Here is a 25,179-nt window from a genome sequence, read left to right as displayed (position 1 = left end):
CTCCCAATCTTTATGTCTCTTTTTCCAGACCAAAAGAACGATGATATGCATTTTATTGCAGCAGTCAGATCCTAAACTTGTTAAAAGCAGGGTTAGTTGCTACACAGTAGTGTAATTTCTTAAACCAGAACTGAGGCAGGAATGAGCACAGGATTAGTTAACAAAAGTGCCAAACTGTGGGTGTTACATGACACAGCCTTGGACTTCGAACACCCCTTCCTCCCCTCACTCACTCTGCCAAATAGAAACCCCCTGGTTTGCATGGAAATTGCCAATTTATAGTTTAAGCTTCCTGTTCAAACTTGCATTGTGTAAACCAGCTTCAAACCTTGGTTTGCAATCCTGGTTTGGAGAGGAAGCCCAAACAATGTATGCAGAGGGGAAAGATTGGTTTTCTACAAACCAGGAATGAATTAATTAGAACACATGAGGACAATTGGGAGGTGGAGTATGCATGTTCACCGAGATCAATGAATGTAAACAGCAAGTCTATTGATTTCAATGTGTCTATTCTGAGTTATAACCTACTTGGATACAATCCTCTAGTTTCCTCTCTTTTTGAGCATAACTGCAATCCTAAACATATTTACTCAGATGCAAGTGTCACTGAATTCAACAGAACTTCCTCCCTATAAAATGTATTTAGGATTGTAGCCTAAGAACAGGCACCCCCAAACTGCGGCTTTCCAGGTGTTTTGGCCTACCACTCACATGATCCCTAGCTAACAGGACCAGTGGTCAGGGATGATGGGGATTGTAGTCCAAAACATCTGGAGGGCCGAAGTTTGGGGATGCCTGCCTAAGAATGACATACGTTTCCAATTTCAGAGCAACAGCTGGTAGAAGTTTGAGGAAGATGGGTAACTAGTGAAAAGGATCAGGGGACTGTGAGTCATAGACTTTGTGTGTGTTTAACTTTGCTCTTTACTTGTTATCCAACCTTGGTTGCTTGCATATGCAATTGTTCAATGACTCAATTTAGCCTTTTAAAAGTAAAATAAATGTAATTAAAATCTAAATTTTAATCTGTTTCTTTATGCAACCACAGCAGCTTGAATGGCATATGTCCAGAAATGGAGGTAATGAACAGTACCAAAGAAGGAGGAATGGCAGATGAAATTGATGGAATATGCAGAAATGCCAAGTTTAACCAGTAGAATAAGAGATCAGGAAGAAAGAGCATTTAAGGAAGAGTATTCCACCTCGAGCTCCTTGGAAGAAAAAGGTGGTTATATAAATGTACCAAATAATTAAGTAAGTAAATAGAAAATATATTATTTGCAGTCTGATCCTATGATGTGTATGCACAATTCAGTACCACTCAGTCAAAAAAGGAAATGTATACGAGATGAAAGAAGGGACATAACCAAGGACGAATACAAAAGTATTCTGAACGTGTAATGACAGTGTCAAGAAGACTAAATCCCATAATGATCTATGACTTGCAAGGAAAATGAAAGACAATTTTAAAACCTTCTTTAATTATGCCCGGAACAAAATGTAGGTCCACTGCTTAGGGAAGATTAACAAGTGACAGAGAGCAGTTATTAAGGTATTAACAAGTGACAGAGAGCAGGAGGAACCACTCAACTACTATTCTGCCACACTATTTACCGGTAGTTATAAGAATTGTGCAACTTTGGAAAAGTAGAACAAATGACATACAGAGGGATTTGCAGCCCAGGTGAGGTAAGGTGTCCAGATCACAAGCAGTTATAGTTCCACTCTGTTCTGTGCTTGTCAGACTGTTTCTGTGATACTGTGTCCAGGGGATTGGACTACTGACAAGAGGTCGTCCTACTCAAACTAGAGTTCTTTCTACGTAACTCAGAAATCCTATGGTTCCACTGAAATTGTTATTCAAAACATATTGTTACTGGCCACTCCAATCTCTGTTGAGTGTTGTGAGATTCCAAGTGTTTTGGCACTTAACCACGGTTTGTGTTTCATTTGGAAAAAAATGAGGCACAACAGTGACTGTAGTGTCAATGAGGATATTGGCTGAAGGGGTGCATAGTATGACACCCCAAGAGTGTCTCTTGTTGCTTTTCCCATAGCTTCAGCAAGTTTGGCTCCAAAGAAGCCAGCCATGCTGCCCAGTGTCTGGGTACACTCTCCCTGCCAGCCTGCACTGAGTTCTGTCCACTTCCTACTTCTTCTCAGAACCCCTTGCCAGATGCAGCTTCCCTTTCCATTTACACCATCACTCACGGTCTTCTTGGCAGCCTCTGTTTTAAAATCACACAAACAGCAAATGGGTACTTTTTCCTGTAGTGGCATCATGCTCCCTGTAACCCTGACAACCCTGATAGTATTTGCATTGTTTATCTCGCTCAATATTCTGCTCTCTTTGTTTCTTAATGGCACCTCTATCAGCTGATCTCCCAAACAGGAAGACCAGTATAGCCTGTCATTTTACACTATGTCACATCTTCCTTATTAAGCAAAATGTTGTTGTTGACATCTGGCAGTTTCAAGAGACAATGGAGTGCACCTCCTGGGGTGAAGTCAAACCGCTGTGTTAGCAGCATGGGGGTTACCTCCTCAGGGCACAAGCTTGAGCAGTGGTGCTATGGAGATCCTGGGCCACCCAGACAATAAGACCCTACTCTCGGCCTTGCTGATGTAGCCCAAAGCAGCAATACATTTGGCACCAGCTGGGCTGCAGGAGTTGCCGAAGGAGGCATACAAGGCACCATCCAACCATCTTAGGGACTCCACTCTAGATTTCTGTAGGGTATACTCCTTAGCCTTTTCTTCTCCCAAAGATGTCCCACTAGGCAGCGGTACGGATTTCCCCTCTGGGGTTACTCCCAAAGCCTTTCTCATTAATAAGTAGGCTACAGTCACAAGGCAGCAGAGGTTTAGGATCAGAGTTTCCATTCTCTGACATGGGGCTCCCATCTGCCCCTCACTTCCCTCTACAGCACATGCCGAAACCACTTTCTTGACCTTTGGATCTACTATTGGTCTCGTCCGCTCAATCTGCCAGAGCCTGTCTTTACATGCAGGCGAAGTCTCCAACTCACAGAGGGTTTGAAACCCCTCAGCTGCCCTCTCCTGGGCAAAGGATGTGGCTCCTCAGAAGGAGCATAATGTGTCCCCCACCAGAGGTACCACCCTCCCCTAACACCCCATACAAATATTAGCTATATCATAGCGCCACTTACTAAATGTAGGGAGATCTGCCTCCTTAAAGCTGCAGCCTTAAACTCACCCCATCTCCCATCATAACCCCTGCAGCTAAGTTTAGAATTTGCTCCAAAGGCAGAAACCACATTTCCTTTGCTACTTCCCCCTCCCCCTTTTCTTCTTTCTGCAGCCCTCTCCCATTTCCCCCTCCCTCAAACTCTCTGTCCTATTATTACTCTCCGCGGGCGTGATGCAGAGGAGTCGGGAGAGGGAGGGAGGGAGGTGGCAGCAGAGGGCCTAGGCTGGTGAGCGGAACCCCGAGCGCATCGATGAAGGGGTGTCTCCTTTCGGCGGTCGACTCACTCCGGCCCAGGCGAGCGGGCTCTTGAGCCGAGTCAGCTGTGGCAGCGGAGCAGGCGGCGCTTGCCACCATCTTTGGCGGAGAGAGGCTGCGGTCGCGCAAGGGTCCGACTCCGGCACACAGGTACTCCCTCCCTCCCTCCTTCCTTTTCTCCCTCCTTCTGCAAAACTCAGGCTTCTCCGGGCTGCGCATGGCAGGAGCGCGGGAGGGGAGCCCCGAAGAGGCGGGTGGAAACGGCTTCGACGGGGACGCTGGAGCCTCTCCCAGCAGCTCCCTGTCAAAGCTCCTCACCAGCAAGCGAGGACCCCGTCTCTCCCTTTTCGGTGCGGCGGCTTCCGGCGGGCAGAAGGGAAGCAGACCCGTCCTTAGCAGTGTCCAAGTGCACTTTTATTTCTCCCTTTAAGTAGCGTTGCGAAATGCAAGAGGTTGCACACGCACACCCCATAGGCTGCGTGTGTGGTCGGGGGAGAGGACAATCTGCTGCTGTCCCGCCGCACCCACCCACCCACTTCCAGGGGATCAGGGAGCAACCGGGGTTGGCGTCTGTGTGTGTGTGTTTGTGTTTTAAAATCCTCCTGCTGTACTTCCTTCTTGGCCGCGAAGCCTGCGTGGGCGGGAGAAGCGAAGCTATTTCTCCCCTGGCTCAGTTTCCCGACCACCACCCTCCTCTCTGTCGGTGAGTTAAATGTCCTCTCCTTTAAATGAGGTGAAAAATCCTGCTTTCCCCTGTCCCACTTTCTCGCTTTTCATCCAGTAAAGGAAGAGGTAGCCCCCCCCCCCAGCTCTTGCCTCTCCTTCCCTGTAGTGAAATCTGTGGAATTCCCTGCCACTGGACTGCCTCTAGTTTTAGGTGGTTTGAAAATGAGGTTATACAGGTCCGCTAAGGACTGACCTGTCAGGGACTGTTGGTTCTTATGGCTTCTACTTGAACACATTCCCAAGTTCAGAGATAATATGCTTCTGAATGACACAGCACCTGGGAAACAGCAGCACCAAAGTATTGCCTTTCTGTCTTGTTTGTCACCTTTTCCTAAAGGGTGCTGGGCTAGTCTGGCCTTCTGGCTGAACCAGCAGGGCTGTTATTGTGTTGTGCTGTTCCCCCTCCCCCTAATTTTTGTTTGGGGAAGGGCTGTACGTAGCGCATGTGATAGACAGAGCATCTGCTTTGCAGATTCAGTCTCCCCCAGTTCCAGGTAGGGCTGGGAGAGACACACCCCCCCCCCCTCTGAGATTCTGTAGAACCACTTTCAGGTATGAGACAACTTCCAAAGTTATTTAGAGGCAGGGGTCTGTTTTTATGCCTCTGTAACTCAGTAAATATACTTCAAAATCTACAGTGGCACAGTATCAAAATGCCCCAAAATTATTATCATTGTATTGTGACATTTTGCTTGGTCCTAGTAAAAGTATTGCCCAACTTTGGATTCTGCAGTTGTTTTTCTTATGGCCCAGCATGGCTATATTTGTTAATCAGTAAATGCATATCATCATATAACTTGACAGTGCTGTGTCAGCAATAAGAAGAACCTGGCTGAACTTGCACAGGATATGTATGCCAATATATAGACACCCAAACGGAATATATGAACGTAAGCAACTATCTTATAGTACAGGGATGTCCAACAGGTAGATCGTTATCTACTGGTAGATCACAGGGTGTTCCTGGTAGATCTTGGTTGATCTCTGGCCCCCCAGCGATCTCCCAGTGATCTTACAATAAAGAAGATTCCACCTCAACATTAGGAAGAACTTCCTGACAGTAAGAGCTGTTCGGCAGTGGAATTTGCTACCAAGGAGTGTGGTGGAGTCTCCTTCTTTGGAGGTCTTTAAGCAGAGGCTTGACAGGCATATGTCAAGAATGCTTTGATGCTGTTTCCTGCTTGGCAGGGGATTGGACTGGATGGCCCTTGTGGTCTCTTCCAACTCTATGATTCTACTAGCTGACCCGGCCACGCGTTGCTGTCAGCCATATGTCAAGAATGCTTTGATGGTGTTTCCTGCTTGGCAGGGGGTTGGACTGGATGGTCCTCTATGATTCCATGATTCCTTAGAAAAAGCAAGAAAAAGCAAAACAACAACAACAACAACAACTTTGGCTTTCTAAAAAAGCTCCACAACATCGCCGTTCTCCAAAAAGCTCCACAACTTTGGCTTCCTACAAAAGCTAAACAACTCTTGGTTCCCAAGAAAGCTCAAAAACTTTGGGTAGATCACTACTAGATTTTTTTTATGACAATGGGTAGATCACTGCCAGTTTTTTAATACTGTGAGTAGATCACAGTCTATTGGGAGTTGGACGTCCCTGTTATAGTAGAATGGACCACAGTTGAGCTTATAGCCTTTCCTCCATGTGTGAAGGTCTGAAAGGGATCTGGTGCAAGCAGATGTTGAGGGTGACTCTTAACATGTATGCCTCTGTCCCCCTCCTAATTTAAGCTCACTTACTTTCTTGTGAATGTGTAAAAAGGACTATAATGGAATATGGGATGTACATGACTCCATGTTGGAAAGAAGCTGCACATTATCCTGTGTGCTGAATCAGGTGTATGGCTTCAGGAGGTGGTTTTTGTATAATTTCAGCATTCATCACTGAATGCAAACTAATATTTGTATGCCTATAGGTGCTTTATATCTTAAAAGTATAAACAGTTGTTGAATATCAACATTGACTTGCAGCTGTCAGTTTCCTTGGCAGGCAGCAGCTTTTCTTTATTGGAGTAACACGTTTTATTTGTTATTGATGGATCTGAAGTACATGTGATTTAGGCAAACACAGGGGCAAAGTTTGTTTCAGTACAGCATTTGGAAATGGCTCTTAGTGGCAGTGTCCTAGGTAATAAACATTTCCAATCTGGAAAAATTACTATCAAACTCTAGTAATTTTGATACTGAATTAAACCAAATTTAAAATTCCTCTCTGGTTCAAAGTGTATATGGTATTCTTTCCCATTCAAATAAAACTGGATGTCTATTTATGAACGAGCCATTTCCTAACATTCTACCATACTCAGTATCCAGAGCTGAATATGGGGCTATGCAGGTAGAGGCTTGATTCCTTATTTGCTAGAGTCTCCAGAAGAGCAAAACAGGTTTAGTCCCCACTACAATGGTAGCCAATTGTTTGTTTTCCTTTTTGTTATGCTCTCACTCATAGCTCTGGGAAAAATATGCTGTTGCAGTAGAACAGTATGATGGTAGTTGCGGAACCTGCTCACACTTAGCATCTCAGTCACTGCCATTAGCGACAGTACTGGGATCTTGAACATCTTTAACCTTCTAAAAGTAGATGCAGGATTGCAAGAGATAAGAGAAATGGGTTTCTTAGCTCCTTCACTTAATAAGAAAGCAAAGCAATACCCGTGCCAAGCTGATGAGGAGGAAAAGTGAACCTTCCGGTTTGATAGAGGTTCCTTTCCTTCTGCTTGGGGTTTCGGGGTTATATTTGGTTTGAAGAAACAAGTAGATGGGCATTGTGCCACCTGAAGCATTGGCTTGAATGCTAGATTGGAAGGTGGGCAGTGAGATAGATAGAACTCTATCTGTGCAGGTCAAATTTGGCATGCCTTTTTCCTAGTAATGATTCATGTGTGCATGCAAATGTGTGATGGTTTAAGATCCATAAAGAATGGATTTTATTTAACAACAAAGTAGGTAACATAATTGTAAAAGCATGGTTGTGTAATGGTTAAAAAAGAGAGACTAAAATGTGATTGACATTAATTTGAATGCTGAGAACTTCAGAACTAATGCCAAGTCTTCTTACTTCTTTAGACATTTGACAACTAGTTATACCAGTAGTGTTACAGAGAACACTTTGATGCCACAACAGTAACATATCCAGGTAAGAATGAAACAATAGAGATTTACAAAATCAGTTCATATTCTCTGAGCATGTTACATTTTTAATATTCAGCACACCACTTTTTAAATGTTATTTGGCCAGATATAGCATGGTTTGAGCACTGAAGCTTGAGGCTTTGGGAAAGAGAACAATTCCTTTTAAATCGTTATAATAACATTTCAATGTTGCTGCTATGAAACCCTCCATCTGTATCTCTCTTAATTAGAAAGATAGTTATAGATGCAGTTTACACTGCCAGTTTACAAGTCAGACACTCAGAATTGGTGATGAAAAATATCCCTACTGGCTGAATACTTAGACTGCAATCCTCTATTGTACTTGCTTACCTGGTAGTAAGCACCAATGAACTCAGTTCCGAGTAGACATGTATAGAATTATGCTGTTAGGTTCATATAATATGAAATATTTGAAAGATATTTTAAATTCATATCTTTGCATAGAATGAATTTATTTACCTTGGTCCTTAAAACACAAAATAGTGCATTCTTTATTGTTGAACTTTCAGTGGACTATAGGTGGAAAAAATAAATCCTTATGGAGTTATTATTATAAATCCAATATGTAGTTAACTACCTCGTCATTTTCCAGTAGCAAAGGTTTCTTTAAGTTTTGCAAGTATAGAAGGCTGCAGAATTGTTCAACCAGTTGCTATGGTGGTGCCGTGATTGTGTACATTCTCCCTCTGTGAGGTCACCAAGGCATCATGAACAAGGATTACTGGCAAAAATGAGTCAGCTTCTGCCTGTTTTCAAGGTTGTTGACCAACTTTATCAATATTTCATGTTTCATTAAATTAAGAATAGATGTTTAAGATATTGATTCAAATTTGTTGAAAGTGAACGTACAGAATGGAGTTAAAAACTATGCATTTAGATGTGCTCAGACATGTTACCAGAACCTTTTTATGAGTGTTGATTTACAAAAATTGGCATGATTCATAACAAATAGTTACTAATTTGCTGTGTTTTATTATTTTCCTTAATAAATGGTAAATATGAATTTCTTTGAACAGAGTTTTATTATAACACAATGGATCTACTAGTGCAGCAAAAGGGGGGAAATAAAGTGGCATGTCATAGGAGACTGGTTGAAGTCAGTTTTTATTTCAGCGGTGAGCAAAAGACACTTGCAAGCTCAAGTGTGTTCATTATTCTGCCATACAGTACATATTGTGTATTAATGCATCCTGGATAATCTAATCCTGTAATGAAAGGGGTGAAACAGTTAACAGGTCAACATCTTACAAAGCATTACTAAACAGCACAGTTGCTAAGGATTGGTTTTTCTTTTGGTTTTTCCCTCAGAAACATCACAAACCTATAGATAAAAAAATATGATCCTTGAGACATGCCTGTCAGTTCAAGAGGTGAGAAATATATTATCATGCCATGACTGTTTTTAAGAATGTGTTTTCACCATGCAATAGCTGTCCACATTAAAAAAAGAAAAGAAAAACCTGCATTAAAACCTGTGGCTCCCACCCCTCCAAAATGATGAGACCTGAAACTCAGTTTTATAGTTTCCTTTAGTCCTTTGATTCAGTTTTTATATAGGCCTACATTACTACACTATGCTATATTTCACACAAGGGATATTTTTTTCATTATCGGAAAATGATTTTGAGGAGTCTTACATTCTGCTATGTTGTGGTTATATTTATCTCATGATATATATTTTTTTAAAAAAGCTGTGTCTGACTTGGCAAACTTCTGTAAAAATCTTTAAAGTATTATTTCTAATAGCGCTCTGTCTTGCTGTCTCTGCCCAGCATGGTTTGTGGACTTGACATGTGGACTTGACATGTTACAGTCCATCTATGCTTCATTTCTGCTGCCCTTTACTGAGCTGCGGCTGCTGTATTATGACTGAGGTTATTTGTGTTGGGTATGCTTTGTTTTGTTTTGACTTTCACGCTTGTTTTACACAGAGCCAGCCTTCTACACACACTGCTGACTTTCTTAAGTGAAGGATGTGGGGAATACTTTGGTTGTGGAACAGGTGTGTGCATAAGCTCAAATGGCAAACATAAAGCCTGGTGGCAAAGTTAGGAAAGCCTAGTCTCTTTATAGCCCTTGACACCCTTTATTTCTCTGTTTTTTTCCAGGAGGCAGCCTTCACCTTAACATGATGCCATGAAACTTGTCAGAGTCCAGCTATTATTTTAACTTTAAAAGGTTACTGAGCAGGTATGGAAATAGTCCCGTGGATAGCTAGTGATACTTAGCATCCTTATCCAAACACATTGTTATCAATAAAGTCAAACCTCGTTTTGCGGACAGGAGCCGTTCTGGAGGCCCGTTCGCAAGCCGAAAATGACGCACGTCAAAGTGCTGCATCTGCGCATGCGTGCGGCGCGATTTAGCGCTTCTGCGCAAGCGTGAGCGGTGAACTTGGAAGTAACTCGTTCCGGTTCTTCCGGTTTTGCTGCGGACGTTCGCCGAAACGGACGCAGAACAAGGTTTGACTGTATAATAAAGCAAACACAGATTAATTCAATTTCTTCTGTCAAACAAAACCCAAGGTTGTTGTGACACAAACATATGTGCTGGCTCCAATGGTGGTTGGTTTTTTTGGTGGGTTTTTTTTTTTTTTGAGGGGGCTAGGAATTACAACTTTAGCAGATTTATTATTTAAATGCTTATTTTGTCAGCTAGTTTTCAAATCCCACTTTGTGACCTCATTCACATGACACAGTAAACCAGATTATGGTTTGTAGCCATTTTGTTCCTGCCTGCTCTTTTTTATTCTCTCATTGTGCTGAGCCGGGTCAAAGTATGACTTAGCATGTCCAAACCAATGCTTGTGGTTAAGCTGTTTCCTTGCTAAACAGGAGCTGCAGCCGAGAACAAAGCCAAGCCAGTGTATTGTAACAGTATAGTTTATAAATGTGACTTCAAAAGCCCACTTCCGTCAGTGATTCCATTGTTTTGCTATTGGCTGTAATCCTAGTATACTAACAAGGGCACAAGTAGCCCTCTCTTTTTCTGCTAAAGAAACACCTGCTCCCATGCTTACCTGCCTATATCTTTCTTGCAAATGCCCCACACCATCAAAAGTGAAAACTGAAATCAGAGGATAGAGGGTGGTGCCTGAATCTTTCCTTTTTTATGGTTTTTTAATACTCTCTGGGACCAGGGCCCAACTCCAGTGGCAAAACAACATTTCCATGGATTGACCACATTTTTAACACAAACATTAGCTGAAAGAGTAATAGGCCAATTGTAACAAACTGCTTCCTATTTTGTTTTCATGTGGATTGGCTATTAGTTGACATTTTAGCTGTGTCTTGTTTTTTGAGTTTGTGTTCCATCCAGATCTGGAGCACAAAGCCTGTTGCTCACATAGTTTTTTTTAAACTATTTATTTATTTATTGCTGCCATAGATTACAAATGGTGTGGATTTTTATCATGAACCGGATGAACCCACAAAGCAGTTCTCCCAGTCAGCGTAGGCGCATGGCTCTTGGAATTGTCATTCTTCTCCTGGTTGATGTGATATGGGTTGCTTCTTCTGAACTCACTTCGGTAAGTGTGTCTTGGGGCTCATCCACCCTTCCTTACCTTTGCTCTGCATTTCTAGGCACAGCTCCAGGTTGTTCTACCTGTGAAAACCTGCTCTTTACTGCTGAATCAGAGCAAACAGCAATCTGTGGAAAACTCAAATTGCTGTTTGCTCTGATTCAGCGGTAAAGATCTGCTATTCCTGGGGGAAGTAGCAGGACAAAAAGATAAAACTTTTGGACACGAACCGGGAAAGCGCAGGCTTGTGCCTAGAAAGTGTGGGGCAAAAGGTAAGCATGAACAAACCCTTTTGTGATGTCAGAGTGTATTCATCTTAATGTAGTAGCGCATGCTCAAGGGAGAGCAATTAATGCTCACTCCATTAACTTTGTACAGTGATCTTACTACTTGCTTGCTAGAAGCAGGTTGACTGGTTCTGGGTCGGTTCATACCTGACTAGCTACATTTCTGGTCCTGCCTGAAGCCTTTCCCAGCATTTATGCTGTCACGAATTATAATTAAATTCAATTATTCTTGCCAGTTCTATTTCATAATTCCAAATCCCCTATAAGTATAACTTTTAAACAGCAAATTCTTAACAGAACAAAGTCTTCCATAGATATGCTGGGGCCCCAATTTTTTTGGGCAGGAATTCCTAAACTGGGAGAAGAATTGTGGCTTTCAGGGATTCTTTTATAATAATATGAAGCTAGATGAAAATGTGTGAATAGGTGACAGTGTAGAGATGAAGACATTTGTAGATCCTTTTGATTGGATACAGAAATCACTGTCTTAGGGTAGCAGTTTTCTATATGCTAAATCTCTGAAGGTGGGCTTAGCAAAGTTTTTGGGGACATCCTAAGGATGTCTATATCCATTACAATAAAGTGAAAATTGATACTCCTCTAGCAGGGCAGTATACATGGGGTTATCTAATTTTTATCTTCACATCCACCTTACGATATAGCTTAGGTTGAGAGAGAAGTGAGAGGCTCAGGGTCCCTCACTGAGCTGTGTGTGGTGGTTTAAGCCCAGAATTGTACAGTCCAAGTCAGAGAGTCAATTCCCTAAAACCAGGGTGGGCAGCCTGTGACTCAGGGGCCAATTGATTTTAGTTTCATCAGCCACTGACAGCAGAACACATTGGTAGGGTTGTGCTGAGTCAGAAAGGGGTTATTTTCAATACCCACATATATAGGAGGAAACCTACATATGTAGTTAAAAGTAACCCCATCAAACCTGTGAGGTTTACTTCTGAATACAGTCATACCTCGGTTTAAGTACGCCTCGGTTTGAGTATTTTCAGTTTAAGTACTCCATGGACCCGTCTGGAACGGATTAATCCACTTTCCATTACTTTCATTGGGAAAGTTCGCTTCAGGTTAAGTACGCTTCAGGTTAAGTACGGACTTCCAGAACCAATTACACTCATACTTCGGGTTAAGTACGCTTCAGGTTGAGTACTCCGCAGACCGCCTGGAACGGATTAATCCACTTTCCATTACTTTCAGTGGGAAAGTTTGCTTCAGGTTAAGTACGCTTCAGGTTAAGTACAGACTTCCGGAACCAATTGTGTTTGTAAACCGAGGTACCACTGTAGACCAGTATGAATTTGTTTTCATCATCAGCTGCAGTGGAGGAGGAGAGGCGATTCCATCACACCTACTGAGAGACTAGCTGCCTATTAGCCTCCTTAGCTGTTCATTAGGCTACCTGAACTGTTTCCATCCTCGTTTTGCTGCCTCCCATATCCCCTTTGTGTCCCAACTTTCAAATCGTAAGCCTAAGGGTAGGAGTGTGTTTTACTGCTGATTTTCTTTAAGTTACTTTGGGAGCATTTCGAGCTGCTATGGGGTGTGTGTGTAAATATTTTAAATAAATTTATTAGCCAGAGTAGTCGACCTCCAAGCAGCTTGTAAGTTCCTCCTGTTTTCAAAGGACTGTGGTCTTCTCTCCCTAGGTGAGGGGAACAACTACAAACATTTTGTAGCTTTTCTGTATAAATCTGTATTTCTGCCTTTGGGAGCAGGCTAGTATTGCAAAGTCTTCTCTCATTTAGCCTCTGATGCAGTCAGGTAGGTTGCAAGCTGCCATACCTGCGCAGGACAACCCACTGCTCTTATCATGCCCCTCTGTACTTCCTCCCTTCCCAGGAGTTGATGCTCTTGACATCGGCTGCCCTGCAGAAGGTTCCGCCTCAGCTTTTTAGACTATCTCTGCTTTCTATCTAACATAGGTAGCCATTGGAATGCCATCTTCTCAGGTCTGTCCTTGAATCTAACCCACAGCAGGTAAAAGTTGCAGGGGGCCAGAAGCCTCATACCAGAACACCATACTGCCATGTGCCAGAACAACTTCCCAACCCCAATTGTTAGCTCTCTTGGCTGGTGGAGTAGTGGGCAATCCTGAGATACACACCAAGGAACCCTGCATCTCTTCTCTTGCTTTTCCAGGATTTGTAGCTTTTTCTTGCTTCAACTACACCTCTGCTCTTTGTATGTCCATCCACTGCAGGGGGCTAACGGGTGGACCTCCAGGTGTTGTTGGACTCCACTTCAATAGCCAGCATGGCTAATGTTTATGGTGGATGGGAACTAGTCCAGCAACATCCAGAGGGCCATACGGTAGCCCTCCCATGGTCTGTGATGGTCAAGAAATTTGAAGTAGTACCAAAGAGTTGATCAGTAAGATTATGCTGGTCATATGACATGTCTTTCATTTAACCATCTTTTCCTTCCCTTTGCAGTATGTTTTCACTGTGTACAATAAGCCGTTCTTCAGTACATTTGCAAAAACATCCATGTTTGTTCTTTACCTCTTGGGATTTATCGTTTGGAAACCTTGGAGGCAGCAGTGCACACGTGGCCTTCGTGGCAAACATGCGGCTTTTGTAAGTGTCTATTTTTCCATTTCATAATTTTGCCATCACTTTGGCTTCTGTAAATTACACAAAATCAAAGCTTATATTGGAGAGGGAATCCTGCATAAACTAGCATAAGCTAAACCCCCAGATGTTCAGTGAGCAAAATAATGCTTTCATTAGTCTAACATTTCAAAGTGAATCATTGCATAAACAGAAGCTGTAATTGCATCAGTAATGCTTCTTAGTGGAATTGAAATGGAATAAATGATATAAAATTTAAGATGTGCCTAGAATCAGTATTTGGACACGTGGCTTATATTTTTCGCTATGTTCTGCTAGTTTTGAAATGTTTTTGTTAACCTATTTAAAAAGATGTCAGTAAATGTTTTGGGGGCTTTTTGAGATTTATTTCTCTTGAACTGGTCTACAAAGATTCAGCAGAGTTTTCTGTTTTGATAAAAGACAGTGGCGGTTGTGGTGGTGAATGAATTATTTATCAGACCCATTTTTCATGCTTTCCAAATTGTATTTAAAAAGCTGGGAATTGGTTAGCTATTCCATGTTTCTCAACAAGACATAGCCAGTTCATCACCCTTAGACTCCACTAATGAGCTGGAAGCATTCCTACCTTGGCTGAAGAGTCTTTTCTTGATGAACAGAGAACAACACAGCACATGGATGTAGAAACCCATAGTAATAACACTGCAAATCCTTTGATTCTCTGATCTCTGATGGAATAGTTGAGATCCCACACATTGACCAGGTTTGGCACATAGTACAGTGGTACATCGGTTTACAACCACAATTGGTTCTGGAAGTCTGTACTTAAACTGAAGCGTACTTAACCTGAAGCGAACTTTCCCATTGAAAGTAATGGAAAGTGGATTAATCTGTTCCAGATGGGTCCACGGTGTTTGTAAACCGAGGTGGTTGTAAACCGAGGTATGACTGTAACCCAAACTATGGTTTATCATGACCACACAAGCATGCCAGCTTCCAAAGCAGAGATTATGCCCTCCTCCCTGTTCCCTTTTACTGCCACTCTGAGCTAATGGTTTGATATAGCAAGTTGTCCAAAGCGGGATTCATTCTTAAGCTCTTTACTAACCATAAGCTTTTGAAGATGGGGAAGGTTTTGAAGATGGGGAAATCACCTTCCTCCTCATGTCTGTTTTTTACATTTTGGATTGGACAGGAAAGCTGGGAGCACAGGAAAATGGTAGATGCTGTGTTATTTTCCTATTCCCCTCCACTTTGAGGGCTGCTTAACAGCGTAGTAAAGGGTACAGTGTGAAGGTTTTAGGTAAACAAGGACTTCAAAAGCCCACTTCCTCAGTTCTTGATTGTGGTTCCCAAATACTACTTACGAGGTCTGAGATTGCAGAATGATCTTGTGAAAGTTTCACTATTTATAGTTAGTTCTTAAGCTGTTTGAAGAGGAACTGTTCAAACAGGAAACTTAAATGTTTTTCTAAAACTAGTTATTTTGTATAGTTGCTGGACGAAAGTTAATTCAGGCTGCCAACTTATTCCTGGTTAATCAAATGGGGTTTTTTTGTATTTGTTTTCGACTGACCAGCGTATTCCAGAAAAGAGGCTAACGGGGGAAATCATACAGCTGGTGGTTGGCAGTCCGTTTAATCACACTGGTTTTGTAGAACTAACGTGTTTCTCTAGCCCTTTCTTGGAATAGGCTTCATGCCATAATAGACTTGGCTTTGAAGCTGCAGTAGCTTGAAACTAGCCTAGCATCAAGCCAAGGGGCAAGAATGGCGATGGATCTGTTTGTTCTTCACCAGTGGGCTAGCCTTCCTGAGTCCCATCGCACCTGAAGTTATGGACGACAGTGTCATCAGTGTGAGCTCCCGTTGCTCTGTCCCAGCTCCTGCCAAACCTAGCAGTTCAAAAGCACGCCAGTACAAGTAGATAAATAGGTACCGCTACTGCGGGATAATGGTGTTCTGTTGCACCAGAAACAGTTTAGTCATGTTGGCCACATGACCCGGAAAGCTGTCTGTGGACAAATCCTGGCTCCCACGGCCTGAAAGCGAGATGAGTGCCGCAGCTTCCTTGTCGCCTTTGACTGGACTTAACTGTCCAGGGGTCTTTACCTTTTTTTTTTTACCTCAGTGTGTTTTTTTTTTTACTCTACATATTCATTGTATTGTCTCAGCTGAATTTTCAATGTTTAGTTTGCAGATGCTGAAGGCTATTTTGCAGCCTGTACAACTGACAATACTGTAAATAGTTCTTTGGTAAGTTCTCTCATTTAAATGATTGTAATGTTCTGTGTGGCAACAGTAGCAGACAGCAGGGTGGGGCAGTGGGGTGCTTACCTGACCTCTCTGCAGACCCGTTTGCACAGCACCAACCTCCCCACCGTCTTGTCCCTCCCACTCTCCTTCCTGGTAAGCAGCAGTGACCTCCCTCCCAGGAGATCAGATACGGGCTGCTGCCCCTCCCTGCCATCTACTAAAGTGCGGTAATAGCTATCCGTGTCTTGTCTGTTTTTAATTAGTGCTGGAAATAAACACAGAGCTCTGAATAATGCCATTTTAAATAGGAACTGGATTAGGGAAAGTATGGTAAACATATGTGGTATGTGAGCAAAAAATGAATCTTACTTACTAGGGAATGTTATGCTTGGTCCATGGAATTATAAAATACATGTGGTTCAGTCACTAATTTCCTTAATTCTGTTTCAGTTATAGTTAAACATTGTTTGCCTAAAATGCCATCATGTAATGCAAGATAAAGATATACACACACAGCCTTATTTTTTCAATATGAAGAATCTGCAGCAGGTATAAAAAGGCAGTGAAGTGCCTGGGTGGAAGATTTCTATGGCCATGTTGCATTATCTTAATCTGTCTGCAACTGTAGCCCTTATAGTCACTCTCTCAATAAGTTGTGGCTGAATATCCGAAACAGTAGAATCCATAAGGCCACCTTCGAAACATGTAGTTATGCATGTTATCTGTCCTTTCCTGGAAACTCATTAGTGACAATAAGGAGCAGAAAAAGGCAAAGTTGAAATACTTGCACTTGCATTTTTGGTGTTTGTTTTTTGTTTGTTTAGCTGAATTCAGTGATTATCCATCTAGCGAACATTAATATTATTACCTATGCCTAGTTTACTTCAACCCAGTTATTTATTCTACTACAAGAAACTTACCTTTTTTAAAAAAAACAAACCAAATAGAGCTAAGCCATTAATCGATCTGTCTAAGGGAATGTGGTACTGTACTCTGCCACTGGAAATATCAGAACAAGAGGAGTCAGTATTTGAATTCTCCCACATATTTCATTTAAAGAAGGAGGGATACACAATAGGGTGTTTTATTTATCTTAAATGGTGTAAAGCAGCTCATTTTCTTCTCATCGTATGTTCCTTCTTTGGTTAACAGTTTTTGGTTAACAGTTTTATTGCAAGTTAGCAACTTGTGCACATTTACCTTGAAGTTGGTCCAGCTGTTTCGTACATTGTTTTGTATTTGTATATTGTACTATATAGTAAATCAGTTTATGTCTGCATGTACTCAGTAAACATACATAGGATTGCACTGTTAGTAAATTTTATTTTTTGGTGTTTTTTATTTGGGTGAGTGTTTTTTTTATAACTATGATAACTGGGAACTCATTATGTTGCATTTCAGAGTGAACCATTATACGTTCCTGTAAAGTTTCATGACTTGCCAAGTGAAAAATGTAGCAACACTAACAGTGACACTGAAAAAAGTAAGAAAATGCTTCAAAATGTCAAAATACAGTTTCTATATCAACTTATAAAAATTTATGTCATGTTGAAAGTATGAAAGCAACTTTTCCTGTGGTACCTAACAACCTGTGTGCCTACATGGCCTGAAGTACAGTATTTTCTAAATATGATAACAGGTAAAGATGCTCAGTAATAAAATAGAGATAATCTGTTAAAATGCTTTTTTACTTTTAATTTTTTTATCAGAGAATTGACAATTACATCAATTTTTGGACTTCATGCAGAAGGCAAATGCTAAAATGAGCAAGTGACAAACACTGCATTGGAGAAGGGAGCATGTCCCAAGTTTAACAAATTTTGTGTGATTTCACAAATGCAGTGTAATTTTGAAAAAAATATAGCTCATTATAATTTTTGCTATTTTTGCATGTTAGCACAAATTGGCTGCATTTTATGGTAAGCCATAGTTAATAGCTTTTCATAAACCCACAGAAGGCTTCCACTTCCCTTCTCCCCTCTAGCTAATGGCAGAAACATACCACAATCCCCGATTTAGCGCTATGTCTGAACTGGTGGTTGTGGTTGTGGTTAACATCCATAGCTTGTTTGAGCAAAACAAATCCCCCACTTGGTCATCACCCAATGATTGGCCTTTATGTGCAAGGTGGACCTCATTCTCTTTGTTGCACAATTTGATCTTGTATTTATTACAAGGTGGCCAAACCATTGTAATGTGAACATCCTATGGCATGACAGGTTCAGCCAATTGCTGCCAGAGGCGTTACTGCAGCCTCAAAATACAATAGTGTGTTCTAATATAGATTCTATGTGTGCCCCCTAGTGTATTGCAATGTGGATTTATTCCTGAGATTATGTTGGTTCCTTTTACATGCATTGATCTGTATGTAATGAATGAAAGTTGAACAGCACAGCGTGGGAAATCATCTTTGCTGTAGATCAGTTTCTCTAAGAAAGAAGTACATAGGCCTAGAAATAGACTAACAGGATTTTGTAACCAATGGCTGTTCTAAGCCTTTGGTTGGTTTTACCACAAGATGGTGTAGTAGCCATACTTAAGCTAGCTTAAAGACAAAGTTGTAATATTAAATACTTAACCTTGCCCTCCTTCTGAGAACATGTTTATGGAAGGTATCTTCTTGAAATGAAAAGTAGCTGCTCCCAAACTGAGGAAGCCTGGCCCATTCCTTAAATACAGTGAATATGTTTAATGGCGATAGAAACTCTTAAAGCCACAATTATCAATTACAGCTCTTTTGCACCCAATGGACAGTCCATGTTCCTGACACACACAAACCATTTTGCTCTCGAAAACTAACTGTGCAAGTAGTTAAACATGGGTTCATACTCTGAATTGCAATTTGGGAGTCTTGGCCTTATCTTGAGGATTATTATTTTTGTTCCAGTCTGCTACGTATAATAATGACCTGCACCACTCTTTTCCCCCCCTAAAGCACCCAAAAAGCCTCGTGTAAGGTTCAGTAATATTATGGAGATTCGACAACTCCCATCAAGCCATGCATTGGAAGCAAAGCTGTCTCGTATGTCTTATCCAACAGTTAAGGAACAGGATTCAATATTAAAAGCTGTAGGGAAGCTTACTGCATCTCAAGTAGCCAAAATCAGCTTTTTCTTTTGCTTTGTGGTATGTCACCTATTCTTTATTAAGTATTGTTTCTAAATATATATATTATTGGGAAGTTGGTTGTTTTGTATTCTTTTTGCCCTATTTATATTTTTGTTTTTGAAGGCTTGATTAAAAAGAGAATGGATCATTTTGGGTGTTGAGTTAGTCATTATATTTTGTTCATGCCATTTAGAAAAAGGGATGATCTTTGGGGGCTGCCTGCTCATTAATTAATCGCTTGTAACTGATTAATTGATTGACTTTAATTGTGGTTGTTTACAAAAGACTTCACCACAGGTGACTTATTGCAGGTGAGAGAGTTTACAATTTAATAAACAGAAGCTGTCATTCATTATTAAAAGGAAAGGCTATCTTTACCATTTTCATTCTCTGTTGCAATAATTCACCCGAATGAAAAGAGCTTCAAAAAATGTGATTTTAACTTTCAGTTCCATTTACCAACACTGATTAAAATTGGCCACTACCAATCAGGCAGATTAAAGTTCCAGCTATAATACTTTATATCTAGCCACATTTTGAAATAAATAAAGAAAATCTATTGCATCTTACATTCTAGATGATGGTTTTGAATTTAAAGCTAAAAGAGACATTGAAGTATTTTCCATTTCACCACTAGCACAGCAGTGTTAAAATTTATTAGCATTATAGATAGGTTGGGCAGACTCAAGTGACCTTTCAGATCAAAAGCAGTGTTGCATTTAGTTTCGAAGTGTATTAGACATTTATATGTACATTTAGTTGATTTTAGTATTTATATATAGTGTTTAGAATTAGGATGTATATTTTCAGACTTGATTTGTTATTACTTAACTTATTTCATATGACTGTATCTGGTAAAGTTGAGAAATATGTCTAGCAGTTTCCAAAGAGGAACTTGAGAATCATAGGACCATCATTTCTTTCATTGTTTTCAACAAATAGCATGTGATGTAATATGTATGCAATGTTTCTTTTGAACCACAGAGAAATATAGTGGCCCCAATCCTGAGAAAGTTAGTAGCCCTTAATTTAATCATGGCTTAATTTGTCCCATGAGACTTAAGTCCAGTTGAAACGAATGAACTTTGAGCATCATTTTCTCTTTCAGGTTTGGAACTGTAATGTGTTGGTATTTTGATAGTTCCAAGCATTTTATGTCCACTATGTTCAAGGTGTTTTCAAAGCAACAACTAAGTGTCTGAAAGTATGTGAACAATCACTGTTACTACTAGAATGTTTATCTACTTTTCTTAGCAGCTGCAAACCATTACGACAGAATTCAACATCATATGAGCAGATCCTCGCTTGTGCAACAGAGCTTCCTCTCCTCCACCCACGCCCTCCATCTGCTCCGGAGGATTGGGGATCCTCTGGAGTAGATTTGGGAGGATGGAGTGAAATGTGAATTCCCATTGCATGAGCGGAAGTCTGTCCTGCTTGTGCACACACCATTGGATTTCACACTTGGTATATAAATAACCCGAATTATTTTTTTCATCTAACTGCCTAAACCTTTCATTTCCTCTTAATATAAATTGAATCCCCCCCACCTCCCAAGCATGCTCTCACTATATAGGCAAAGACCTGATTAATCTTTTGGGTTTATTTTTAATGGTTTGTGAGTTTCTTCTAACTTTTTAAAACTAACACATGTTGTTTAATCTCCTAGTGGTTCTTGGCAAACTTCTCTTATCAAGAAGCACTTTCGGACACCCAAGTGGCCATAGTTAATATTCTGTCTTCAACGTCTGGTAAGAAATGAAACTTCTTGAAAGGACTGTTGATACACTTAATTTTCAATAAGCTTTATCCAACTCATTGCATGTTTTAAGAAGAACATTATTCTATATTTTTGGTTGCAAAACCTTACCTGATAATTGCCTTTCTTTCTTTCTTTCTTTCTTTCTTTCTTTCTTTCTCTCTCTCTCTCTCTCTTTCTCTCTTTCTCTCTCTCTCCTGCCCCCTGAACTTCAAGTGTCTTTTTCTGTTAAAAAACCAACCATGTCCCACGCTCAAATTGTATTTCTACAAGCCCAGATCAAATAAACAGAATTTCCTCCAGCAATTTATTTTGTTGGCATTCTTTAAAAGATGCCCTGAATGTTTTCTAGAAAGTCGGGATGCACATTTTGATAACAACGAATCATTTTTAAAATGCTGAGTAGGAGGGGATTCTGGTTATGAACAGTCCCCCACCCGCTGTAACTCAGTATTGGCTCAGCATGAAAAGGCAACATGAACAAAGGACCCCGATAACAAAAAATCTTTATTGTACGTGAACCTAGTAAGAGCTAAAGGATTAAATACTTATTAAGAGAAACCACCTCATGTAGTCATGCATTCTGTACATTAAATAATTAATTGTGCTAACAGGGAAAGTCATACTAAATAAAACTTTAAAACAAAGTGGTTTCCTTAAAAATACATTTCAAATAGTTTCAGTTTAACTCATACCATATAAATATTTGCTCTCCTTAGATCAAGGTCCCCAAACTACGGCCCCCCGGGCCGGATGCAGCCCGATTGGCCTCCCAATCCGGCCCGCGACGACCCCCGCCGCCCGCTGCCGCCGCCCGCTCTTACAGCGCACGGCGACAATCTTAAAAATCGGCAAAAAATCGCCGAAAATCCTTTGTGTGCATGCGTATGGGCCTCTCCCGACCCAGAAGAGGTCATTTCCGATGCACTTCCGGGTCGGGGGAGGCCCATACGCATGCGCACAAAGGATTTTCGGCGATTTTTTCCCGACCGTGTGCGTGTGCGCATGCGCACGGGCGCGCACTCCCCCACCCTCCGGCCCGCTGCGTGCGCACTCCCCTGCCCGCTGCGCGGTAAGTCTGGGGACCCCTGCCTTAGATTATTTTAAAAGCAGTGATGTTGTATTTTAAAAATTAAAAGCAGTTTTAGTTTAATTTGATAGTAAAAATTATGTGCTATTAATTTAGGGCGTATTTTGTGATACTCAATATTAGTCATAGTATTAGACCTATTGAAATCAATAGACGTAACTAACTTAAGTCAGTTGATTTTGCTGCGTGTCCTCTGAGAATAATATTGGTTACTGCCATTGTGTTAGACCAGGCTTCCTCAGCCTCAGCCCTCCAGATGTTTTTGGCCTACAACTCCCATGATCCCCAGCTAGCAGGACCAGTGGTCAGGGATGATGGGAATTGTAGTCGCAAAACATCTGGAGGGCCGAGGTTGAGGAAGCCTGTGTTAGACCCAGGCTACTGGTGCAGTCTTAACCATGTCTACTCAGAAGTTAGTCCTATTTAATTTAGTGGCGCTTACTCCTGGGTATAAGGAGTTAGTGCTGCAGTCCTAACCTCGCTTATCTGGAACTAAGCCCCATTTAATTTAGTAGGACTTACTTCTGAGTACACATGGTTAATAACATTCATTCATTCATTCATTCATTCATTGAGTTTATATACTGCCCTATACCCAGAGGTCTCAGGGCAGTTCACAATAAAAATCACAATATATAACATCAAAAATAAAAATAACCCAATAACCCCTCCCCCCCAAAAGAGCCACCTTTTAAAAGGGTATAGGATGTAAGTTAGTAACAGCTAAATTCCACTGTAATGAAACTTCAGTTGGTTAACTTTTCTACATTTATTTCAGTGTGGCCTAAGTGAGACTAACATACATTGGATCCCAATCAATTTTTTGTTTTTCATGTTTTTCAGTGTATTGGGTTTTCATCTGGTAAAGTGGTGACAGCATTTCTTTGTATTGTGTATTCAGTGTCCTCCCCCCCCCCCAAAAAAAAATCTTAAATTCTTTCTTTTCACAGGATTATTTACCTTAATCCTAGCTGCAGTGTTTCCAAGTAACAGTGGTGATAGGTTTACCCTTTCAAAATTGTTAGCTGTCATTTTAAGGTAAGAATATAGACTCCTTAATCTCCAATTTTCTTCTCTCATACAGGCTTGAATTTTCTTACATTCTTCTAGATAGCTGGATTTAGTCGTGCAGGTTTTGTCACTATTTTTAGATGCAGCAGATCTTGAACAGCTGTAGGGGGGGAAAGTTTGCAGAATACCTGCTCAAATGTTGCTCCTGTTCTGGAAGTTGGTCTGCCAATAATTGCTCATAGCTCCATTTTGCAACATGTTAACACAGGATTAGAATTGTCACTGAGTCCTAACCTGAGCTGCTTTGTGTTTCTATGGCCAGGTGAACCTTGTTAAATCAGATGACTGTGTGAAATTATCAAATAGTAAGTTTTCCATAGGGCATTTGGATTGTCTAGTGTACTTAGTTATGAAAATGTTCACATATTAAAATAGCTTATACTTCATCCTAAGGGCTTCTCTGCACATTATTCAGGTATATGTGTATACTTCCTATAAACAAACTTGTTGTTGATTTTCTGAATCATTATGATGCTTTGCTTTTCAAAGCATTGTTAATCCTAGTTTGTATAATTCTGAGTGACATACAGTAGCAAAGAAGCAATACAGAATATTAATACGCTTAGTCCTTAATTATAGATAGGCAATACTTTTAAGTGATTTCCATGCAGAATGTCTTACTAAACTCAGCTTGAACTATAATACTTTATTTCTCAAATAGCATTGGAGGCGTTGTCCTTGTGAATCTGTCTGGGTCTGAGAAATCTGCTGGAAGAGACACAATAGGTACATTTCCCAAAAAAATCTGAGTACTGTTTATTGAAATAACTGAGTAGACATTGAGGCAGGAACTACAAGAAAATAATATAATTTTTATTGTAATATCATGTATGGATTGCAGTTGTAGAAGAAGAAGAAGCACTTTCTTTATAAAATACTTTAGATGATATCCACTGTCCTCCAAGGGAATTTTGAATGGGAATTCTCCTTCTTCTCCCACCTCTAGTCCCTTGCATCCCCTCTGTTCTAGATTATTTTGGGGAGTGCTCTAGAACAGATGGTGTGGGGCCACATAGGGAGCTGCAGTCGGAAGTAGAGGAAGATCCATTCTGCTCAGGATTAGATTAGGCTGTCACCCTTTTATGTTGTTTTGCAATGCTTTCCCTTTTTGCTTCATATGGTTTGTTTGTTTGTTTGTTTGAGTATAAATGAAACATCTTAACAGCATGTCAACTTGTAAGAAATTCAGTCCATAGTATAGTGATTAATAATTTGATTTTAACACAGGTTGTGTGGCTTTCTCCTCCCCACCCCCAATCTACAGGGTCCTTGTGGTCTCTTGTGGGAGCTATGCTCTATGCAATCTACATAGTCATGATAAAACGAAAAGTAGACAGAGAAGACAAACTTGATATACCAATGTTTTTTGGTAAGAACAGAACTTGAAACAATACTATTTTCTGTTACCAAGTCTTGCTCATTAGGATCCAGTTTTGTAAAAATGTACAGGCAGCGACCATTTTAGGTACATCCACTTGATGCACGATCGCTGATGTGCAGGTCCTTTTGGACCCGGAAGAGGGCAGAATTATCACTGCCTTTTCCTTTAAGAAACCTTAAGGGCAAATGTAGACAGGATATTGAATTGTGTGAATTTACATGAAATGCTTATACTGCTCCTCTAGACCAGGTACAGTCTTAGGGTGTCTTTTCTGCCCATAGTAGAAAGGATACCCTACCCATAAGTATCTCCTCTTGTTCTAGCACACACTGCTAGCGATGTGCTTTAATCAAACAGTGAGGATATACCTATTTTAATAAAGTATCCAATTCCATGTTAGAGGACTATCCTAGCAATACTACTTATTATTATTATTTTTAATTAATCCTCTTAATTTGACGTGACGATTATCTACCAAATGAATCCTGTAAAGAGTCTAACATACAGTACCTATATACTAGAAAAGTAGTGAAGTTCAAGAGACGTTCACTACTGTAGAGATACGGTTAATTATTTTGCCTTTGTTGCTAACACTTTATTATTCTGGGTTTTTGCAGGTTTTGTTGGTTTGTTTAATTTGCTGCTGCTTTGGCCAGGTTTCTTTTTGCTCCATTATACTGGATTTGAGAACTTTGAATTTCCCAGTAAATTAGTCCTTATGTGCATTGTCATCAATGGCCTCGTTGGAACCGTCCTGTCTGAATTTCTCTGGCTGTGGTATGTGCCTAGCTCTGAT

At 40.7% G+C, this 25,179-nt stretch overlaps 1 protein-coding gene across 8 annotated transcripts in view; it reads left to right on the top strand.

The window, feature by feature from the left end:
• The first annotated feature begins 3,503 nt into the window (after window positions 1-3,503).
• SLC35F5 (solute carrier family 35 member F5) overlaps window positions 3,504-25,179 on the top strand; it is a 32,191-nt gene continuing 10,515 nt past the window's right edge. The window contains exons 1-15 of one of the 8 annotated variants that reach the window (XM_035130136.3): window positions 3,504-3,616; window positions 7,265-7,334; window positions 8,660-8,721; window positions 9,283-9,353; window positions 9,460-9,541; window positions 10,739-10,880; window positions 13,603-13,746; window positions 15,912-15,974; window positions 17,376-17,457; window positions 18,910-19,100; window positions 20,752-20,833; window positions 22,882-22,969; window positions 23,664-23,728; window positions 24,267-24,371; window positions 25,001-25,160. In XM_035130136.3, the coding sequence (XP_034986027.1) occupies window positions 10,746-10,880; window positions 13,603-13,746; window positions 15,912-15,974; window positions 17,376-17,457; window positions 18,910-19,100; window positions 20,752-20,833; window positions 22,882-22,969; window positions 23,664-23,728; window positions 24,267-24,371; window positions 25,001-25,160 (1,115 nt within the window). In that variant the 5' untranslated portion in view covers window positions 3,504-3,616; window positions 7,265-7,334; window positions 8,660-8,721; ... (1 more) ...; window positions 9,460-9,541; window positions 10,739-10,745. Of the gene's footprint in view, window positions 3,617-3,647; window positions 4,170-7,264; window positions 7,335-8,659; window positions 8,722-9,282; window positions 9,354-9,459; window positions 9,542-10,738; window positions 10,881-13,602; window positions 13,747-15,911; window positions 15,975-17,375; window positions 17,458-18,909; window positions 19,101-20,751; window positions 20,834-22,881; window positions 22,970-23,663; window positions 23,729-24,266; window positions 24,372-25,000; window positions 25,161-25,179 lie in introns of those variants that run through there. The other 7 variants (XM_035130153.3, XM_035130162.3, XM_035130170.3 and 4 more) reach the window with 7 other exon arrangements.

Source organism: Zootoca vivipara, chromosome 1 (genome assembly GCF_965207765.1).
Source record: "Zootoca vivipara chromosome 1, rZooViv2.hap1.1, whole genome shotgun sequence".
NCBI classification, from domain to species: Eukaryota; Metazoa; Chordata; class Lepidosauria; order Squamata; family Lacertidae; genus Zootoca; species Zootoca vivipara.
This window is presented reverse-complemented; position numbering and strand designations above follow the sequence as displayed.